General features: G+C 40.6%; 1 protein-coding gene across 1 annotated transcript; it reads right to left on the minus strand.

Annotated features, from left to right (window-relative positions):
* Window positions 1-1,218: 1,218 nt before the first annotated feature.
* Window positions 1,219-7,720, minus strand: LOC115735090 (threonine dehydratase biosynthetic, chloroplastic-like). The gene is made up of 9 exons (XM_030666162.2): window positions 7,201-7,720; window positions 6,514-6,693; window positions 6,163-6,432; window positions 3,674-3,880; window positions 2,764-3,012; window positions 2,607-2,677; window positions 2,044-2,161; window positions 1,795-1,929; window positions 1,219-1,701 (listed from the first exon to the last, which is right to left on the minus strand). Exons 1-9 carry the CDS (start codon window positions 7,663-7,665, stop codon window positions 1,555-1,557), a joined length of 1,842 nt encoding a protein of 613 aa, XP_030522022.1. The 5' UTR covers window positions 7,666-7,720; the 3' UTR covers window positions 1,219-1,554.
* Between the last annotated feature and the right edge of the window lie 656 nt (window positions 7,721-8,376).

The following is an 8,376-nucleotide window of genomic DNA, read 5'->3' on the forward strand; positions in this document are numbered from 1 at the left end:
ACACTTCTGATTCATTCTTTGCTCATATGAGCATAATGAACACATCAACCGCTCCAATGTCATGGTTGATATATCTTGGCCTTCTTTGATTGCTGCAACAACGTAGTCAAATCTTTCAGTCAAAGACCTCAAATTTTTTCTACGACTTGTTCATCTTGGAGTTCTTCACCATTAACCCTCAATTGATTAACGATGGTTTGGACATGATCAAAATACGACGAGATAGATTTAGAGTCGTTCATACGTAAAGACTCAAAATCACCTCGAAGTGTTCGAAGTCGAACTCGCTTCATGCGATTATCGCCCTTGTAGGATTTTTGCGGAATATCCCATGCCGTTTTTGCGGTCTCTGCGCACGATATTTTTTCAAATATCGTCTCCTCCATGATTTGAAAGATCGCATATAATGCTTTCTGATCTTTCTTTCGGGACTTGACCAACAAATCCTTCTCGTCCTTTTTCAAAGCGTTGAATTCTTCAGCATCGGCTACTTCGGTGTAGCCACTTTCTACCGGGTTCCACAAATCCTACGATTTGAACAAAACCTTAATCGGGACTGACCAGTTGTTAAAATTCCTTCCGTTCAACTTTGGAAGTTGCAATTGAACGGGACCGGGGGATGCCATAACTAGCTCTGATACCAATTGTAGGAACCGGGAGGGGTTGCGGAAGTTTGGTGGTTTCAATGCGGCAGAGAATTAAAATATGCAAATGAGAGTTGTATTCAAAATAGCCTATGCTAAGGCTTTACACAAAATACACAAGCTTTGCTAAGCTTGGGATACAACACCCTCTTTAACTCTCTCTCTCTCTCTATTTCTAAGTTCCCCCACACACAATTATGGTTGCCTCTAATCCTTATATATAGGCTGAAGTTGCACCGCCTCAGGGCCTCCACCGCCATCTAGGGTGAAAGGGTAGTTGCCGCAAACTTTTTCCAGGCAAAGTTGAACTTTGCTTTCTTTTGTTGACTTGCACTGCACACGTTCACTGCCTCAAAACGCCTTTAGCGTGAATGGGGTGTGTGGAAATTCCTTTTCCACGGCAAATCCACTTGCTACAAGTTTGACAAAGTCAAACCCTTACTCCTCCATCCACCGCCAAACATATGTAGAAGGGAAATGGAATTTTGGCTTTTTTTTTTTTTTTTTTTTTTCCAAAAAATCAATTTTATATTTTCAACAAATTTAGAGTCAGCTTAGGTAGAAAACAAAGCTCGCTGACAAAAATCTCATAAAGACTTTGAACCTATTCAAAAACAAAGATCATGGAACAAAGCTCGTCACCCGACAATTGGCAGAAACCCGTAATGCGGGATTTAGCATGAGTGTCATTGAGGATAACTTCTTCATAACTTACATAGAGGTCAAAAAACATAATGATGAGATCCACGAATTGCATACCTCCTGCTTGTTTCCTAAATTAGATACCTGATTGCATTCACCCGCTCCAATCTAGACTTTGATGCCGCATCCACAAACACTTGGATAGCCTTATGGACCCAAAGGAGGACAAAACCCTCTCGCTCACAACAATCGGGTTTAATTCTTACATCTAATCGAAATGCATCAACAGTCGGAAAGCCTCATCATTGGTGACCAGTGCATAGTCATATCCAAGATCATCTGCACGCTCCTGAAACTCATCCATCTCGGTTTGAGTCACTTGGATTCCAACCAATACATTTGCACCAGTTTCACCCTGTTTAAGTGCAGATCAGATTTAATGTTTGAACCAAAGGATGATTATCAACAACAGCTTGTATTCTTGGGCAAGAAAATCAGAAATACCTACCTGTCCACGGTAATGAAACAAACTAATGTTCCATCTAGGACTGAAGGTATCCAAGAACTTCATCAGAGCACCAGGCCTTTCTGGGAACACAAAACGACAAAGAACCTCATCTTGAAGGTTTAACCGGCCCCCCATCTGGAAGGAAAGAAAAGATCAATGCCATTGTTGCATACCTATTTTGTTATGGATACAGATTGCTAGCATATTCTCATCTCTTCAGAAAGATGCTGGTCAAAGTTAAGTAATTACCAGGTAACGCAGATGATCTTTAACCAGATCATTTCCTGTGAGATTGTAAGTTTTCAGATTAGAATCCTCCATCCTCTTTTGCATATGTTCTAGTTCACTTACTGTGTGAAGGTCAACGCTGCTCAGGATAATTACAAAAGTGTAAGCTTATACATCTGAATTATACAATAAAGACGAATACTACAAATTACACTTCAAAAATTTGAGCAGGTACAGGGAATCATCAAATCTCTATGAGGGAAAACACCTCTCTGTGGCACATTTAAATTTCCTGAATTACCCTTTCATCCTTTCTTTGATACCCAACCATTTCATAGATAACCATCCACTTTCTCTCTTCTCATGATTAGATTTCCTTAATTATCCTCACTTTCTCATACCCACTTATTTCATACAGGACTACTCAGTTTTCTCTATGCATAACGACCAACGCACGCGCCTTAACCCTAGTGATATCATTAAAGACTAAACACCACATCAACAGGATAGTTTTTTCCAGTTGAGAGAATCTTTTAAAAGCCCTGCCTTCTTCTCATTGCTGACAAAGATCAACAAGTTGTTACCTGTACAGTACTACAGCCTCTTTATCTGAATTACATCGATATTTGAACTCCGTTATATTCATTGGGCCAACCTGCAAAACCAAATGCCCATCAGTCACAACCATCATTGACACAGCTCCTGTATGAAAAACTGGATTAAATCTTCAGCAATACGTGCCAATTCACAGAACCGCTTGTAGCTTCCAGGCTTCTCAGGCATAACCGTTGCAAGCACTGCCTCTTGTCGCCTACCCACGTTTGCAAGTTCAGTCACCACCCTCAACTTATCAAAATTCATATTTGCCCCACTGGTTATTGCAACAACATTTTCCCCCTTTATACCATAGTACTTGCAGTATGCTTCAGCTCCAGCAAGCGCCAGAGCACCCGCAGGTTCCAGAATATTCCTTTTCTCCTCAAACATGTCCTGCAATATAATATCCAGACCTTAACCAATTGAACCGCCACGAAACAATCACCGTTCTCAACAAAAGAAGATCTTAAACAGTGACAACAATTTTAAGGAACAGCCTAAGAGCATCAGCTTCAAAAAGAGTGTAACCACGGTAAAGATGATTTCAAAAGGCACAAGCAACGTGCTACTTTCAATTCTCTCCAAAGTGGAAAAAGGGGATGAACCCAGATCAACTGAATCTACTAGCTAGAATCTGTCTTCAAAGACCTCATGCAGACAAAAAGGGAAAATTCTGATATTACAGCATACAAGACCAGCTTCCTAGCTCAAAGATTTATTTCGTGATGTTCCCCATCGTATTGTAGCACATTACTACATGTTTGATAGCGTGATCAAACGCCACTCCCATAATGAGTGATACCTATCACGGCTTATCAAAAGCATGATAACCTGAATCTCCAGAACTCACATTATGCATATCCACTTATATCCAACCTCTCAATAGCCTTCAGTAAACTGATCAGGAACCCTCAAAAGAAGCCTTCGTACAGTCAAATTTCAAGGTACATCTCTTAAGACTCACAAAAACTACAACGTAAGAAATTTCACCAAAGAATTTGACAAGTACAATAGCATGTAGCCTGTAAACCATATCAGTTTTTCTTTAAATTACCTTTATTGAGGCACATATTGCATCACGGCTCACAAGAACTATGCCATCTACCAACTCTTTGCACAGACGGAAAGTTTCTTCCCCAACCACTTTAACCGCTACACCATCAGCAAAACCTCCAACCTGGTCCAACATTATTCTCTGGCCATGATGAAGTGACAATGCCATAGCATTAGCATCAGCAGGCTCAACCCCAATTATCTTTACCTGCAAAGATATAATCACATAAAAAGAGATCCAAGGCTGTAATAGAAAAGTAAATCTACTGAGACTCTCCAAAAACATATTTTTGGGGCCGTAGAGGAAGGGAGTATAAAGCTCAGTTACTTCATGATACTATCTAATGATCACAAGAAGAGTAAACTGAACCTATTTCCTGAGAGAGCAGACAAAGGAAAAGCAAGTGTTGAAGATCGAAAAACCATGATCCCAACAAGTTTAGCTTGGTTGAACACATGACAGAGAAAAATGATATAATTTCTTGAGAAAGCAGATAAAAAGGGAAAGCAAGTGCCCGTGTTGAAAGGCCATCATATGCTTATAGCAAAGATAATGGGTTCTGGCAAGATTAGGCAGCTCTAGAAGCTGCGTACTATGAATGATTACGGCAAAAGAACCATCTCCGGCAATGGCACACCAAGAAGAGGGAACATGGTACTTCTCAAGTAGACTTTGAGATTATGTCAGTGATGTCCTTCATTGTGCCTATGAGATCCTTAATAGCTTTTCCAACAGGATATACGACAGTTTCATCCAAGGAGGAAACAACTATTAAAGCTACTCAATTTATACTGAAATAATCAGCAAAAACAAAAAGTAACAGATCGAGTTGGTCTTAATGTTACTGCAGTGATAACCACAAGATGCTCTCTTAGAAAGAAGCTAAAAGATGATGGTCTTCAATAATATATGCCTGCAGATATAGGCCGGTAGATCAAAGTTTCCTTACTTTATTATCACAATAAATAAACTTGGCCAAAAGCGTCCAGGAGATTTTCATTCTCTATGGAACCACATAAGATTATCGAGTTAAGAGATCTTACTTTGCTCATCAATTCAATGCTAGGACACTTACTAGCCAGAGGAATCAATGTTCGTGTCGATTTCTGAGTCTTCATGCCTATAAAAGCTTACCCCTACTACAATGAACTCATCAGCATTCATTGTCAAAACTCTTCTCCATTCGAGTGACTGCATGCTTGTTTTGCATGTTTGGTATTTTACCCTTGGGAAAATGACGCTAATAGTCTCTAAACTTTGGCCTAATGTGCAATGCCATCCTTGGACTTTTGATTTGTTAAATGTGGTCCTTGAACTATTCCTAGCTATTCAATCTAGTATTTTAACTTTCAATTTGTTCAATCTAATCCCTCGTCTTTCCATCAAGAAGTCAAATTAGTCTTTCGGTACTATTCACAAATTTTCATAATACTATTGCCCAAATTTTAGAATATCTTTTCATTTCAATCCATTTCCTAAATCAACAAAAAATATGCTATCTTTTTATTACCTTTTTTTTCATTTTGGTATTTATAAACATTAATATAGTTCCATTACATTTACAGTTATATAGGATTCCCATTGCATAATAATATTTAATAACACTACTGATTTACCGTACTTATATTAATCTAAATCTTCCAGTTCTTTACTTTGAGAAAATTTTCAGGATCCACTGCTTCGTGTTTTCTTAATTAAATTTGGTTAAAATATGCAAATTAGGGAACTAAAATAGCATAAAATATCAACCGATACAACTCTAAATGAGGTTCATAAAGCTCATAAGCTAATACACTTAAATGGAACTATTGTAATATTATCGGGACCAAAAATGTCAAAAAAGTAATAAAAAAATAGCCATATTATTTTGTTGATTTAGGAAATGGATTGAAATGAAAAGATATTGTAAAATCTGAGTAACTGACCAAATTAAAATTTTAAGAACTAGATTGAATATTAGAAATAGTTCAAGGATCATATTGAAGAAAATTAAAAGTTCAAGAATAACATTGCACATTGGGATAAAGTTATGGGACTGTTTTTGTCATTTTCCCTTGCCTTTGTGATGCAATAACAATTATCGCTGCAATTCAAATCCATCCTAAGGCTCCTGACATATCCCTACATGTTCTTTAGACCATCAAATAATTACATATTCAAATGAAACAAGCTGGTTTTAGGAAATTATGCTTTCTAAACAACCACTCTCTTCTCAGTTTAGTTATTCCTGGCTCAATTTACACTCTTTCTCTATAAAAGAAAACTTGCTTCAGTTTAACCAACATCCAATAAATAGCAAGCTGGCACAGCATGTGGTTTCCTTCTCATAAACCGCGTCTTTTAGTTAATAAAATTGCCGCCTTGGCTTCCATGTTCATCAGCATAACAAGAATCTTAACAAAACATGAGGGATAAGCAACTTGCATTAAGACATCACGAATGGCATAAAAGTACACCAAAAGTTATTTTTTGGAGCACAAACAACCAACCTCTGGAGAAACCCTCTTAACATAAGCAGCAATACCAGCTATGAGGCCGCCACCCCCCACAGGAACAAAAATGGCATGCAAAGGACCTTGCATGTGACGCACAATTTCCATGCCGATCGTACCCTGCCCCATGATGACATCTGGGTGATCAAAGGGAGGTATAAATGTACGCCCCTCCTCCGCTCCCCGCTTCTTAGCATATGCTTGAGCCTCATCATAGGAATCCCCCACGAGAACCACTGTGCCACCAAGCCTCTCAACAGAGCGCCACTGCAATATAAGAACACCATATGTGAGAAAACATACCCACCGACAAGAAAACTAGACAAATCAAATGATGAAAATTAAGACCTTGATCTCTGGCGTTGTGACAGGCATTGCAATAACAGCACTGCAATTTAGCCTCTCGGCAGCAAGGGCGACCCCCTGGGCATGATTCCCTGCTGATGAGCAGATAACCCCTTTTTCCAACTGTTCCCTAGGAAGCTTTGCCATCATGTTGTAGGCGCCACGGAGTTTAAAAGAGAAAACCTGCCAGAAGGAGAACAATTTATCTCGCATACTTCACGACTAACCACAATACAAAATTAGACTTGGAAGTAGAGTCTTCATCATCATTAAGATAAGTACTGAAAACTCAAAGCCAGATTCAGAACAAAGCAGAGGAAGACAAAGTTCCAAAAACACTATTCACACTTCATAGGTAATTACAGTCGACGGATTATGCGGTGAACTGCCCTCAAAAGAATCGGCCAGCTTGCTTCTACTCCAAATAAGACCACCCTCTTTGCTTGTAAATATAAAACAATCAAGAAACAAAAAGCTCTGATAATCAGAAGGGAAGGACAAAGTGAACTTTCTAAACCACCAAAGCTTTCAAACACAAAACTAGCATTTAAAAGTTCCAAAACGACTAGACGTACACCAAAAATCTTTCCAGAACACTGCTTCAAAAATCAGTTTCCAAGCAGCAAAAGATGATCAATTCCTTTCAGGGAAGTGCTAAAGATAAAAAGTAAGAGCGCCAAAAGTACTCACAGGCTGCAAATCCTCTCTCTTGAGCCACACATTCACTCCCCACCTCTCGGAGAGCTTCGTCGCGAGCTGCAACGGAGTCTCCTTCGCGACGTCGTACACCTTGGACGACAAAATGTTGGTTAGATAGCTCATGGCATTGGTGATGCTGTGACCGGCCCCTTCGGCAGCCGCGCGATCAGGCACCGCCCCAAGGTAGCCTGGCGGGTACTGGAGGGAGCTGGCGGAGACCCTGGGCAAGGGGGGCTGCTGCGACGAGGGCGGCGCAGACGTGGACGCCGGCGGCGGGATTTCGCGGGAAGCGAGCGAAGGGGACATCTCAGCCGTTTGCTTGGAGACGATGGCCCCCACGAGCGGCCTCCGCCGGTGCCCCTTGGCCGGGGCGGAGAGGGTGCGGGGCACGGCGACGCCGGCGGTCCGCGAGCGGAGGTGGGGAGGCTGCGGTGGCGCCAATTGGAGAGCCTCCATTGTGCGGAGAGAGAGAGAGAGAGTGCGCGTGCGGAATGGATGCGCGTGGGAAAGTGTTGATCGCGCAGAGAGAGAGCGAGAGAGGGTGGCGGTGGTGGCTGCTGCTGTAAAACACGGTGGCTGCAGCGAAATGATGGTGGGGGGAGAGGAGGAGGAGGAGGAGGAGGAGGAGAGGGGCGGCTTATAACGATGGTGGGCAAAAGAAAATTTTGGATTTGTCAACAAAAAAGTAGGCGTTTCCCTTTTTCCTATTTTTGGAATAATTAGTCATTAAAAAAAAATCCCATATCACTACTAAATGCTAATGACGTAATCGTCTGAAGTCCTTATAATTAAAAGCAATTTAATCCGATTCGGGCCCACTTTTCGGAGCTTCGGAACGTGAAATACTTTTATAATTCTAGAGAAAACTTCCAATTAAGGATTTGAAGTGCGAAAATAAGGGCTTGAAGTACCCTCATATTTTTTCAAATAAAGACCTGACGTGAAACTTATCAACTTATAATAAGTTTTTTTTTTTTTTGTGGAGGATAAGAATTTGAAGTGACCATGACAGCCTTAAACAAGCCCATGATCTTCCCACTGCTAAGGGATTTTCATCCTTTATTACTTCTTCTTCTACTTCATTTTTTTCGCGTTTTCTATCTTTTCCTCGGGTGGCAATCCGGCCAATATCATGTGCAGCTGAAGTGGGACTTAGTCTAATTTTGT

Source organism: Rhodamnia argentea, chromosome 10 (genome assembly GCF_020921035.1).
Source record: "Rhodamnia argentea isolate NSW1041297 chromosome 10, ASM2092103v1, whole genome shotgun sequence".
Classification (NCBI taxonomy): domain Eukaryota; kingdom Viridiplantae; phylum Streptophyta; class Magnoliopsida; order Myrtales; family Myrtaceae; genus Rhodamnia; species Rhodamnia argentea.

Coding starts and splice junctions, on each gene's coding strand:
- LOC115735090 (XM_030666162.2), bottom strand. CDS start 7,665: ATGGAGGCTCTCCAATTGGCGCCACCGCAGCCTCCCCACCTCCGCTCG. Junction 3,881..6,162: donor TTAAGAGGGTTTCTCCAGAG/GTTGGTTGTTTG, acceptor ATATCTTTGCAG/GTAAAGATAATTGGGGTTGA. Junction 1,702..1,794: donor TGTTTCATTACCGTGGACAG/GTAGGTATTTCT, acceptor GCACTTAAACAG/GGTGAAACTGGTGCAAATGT.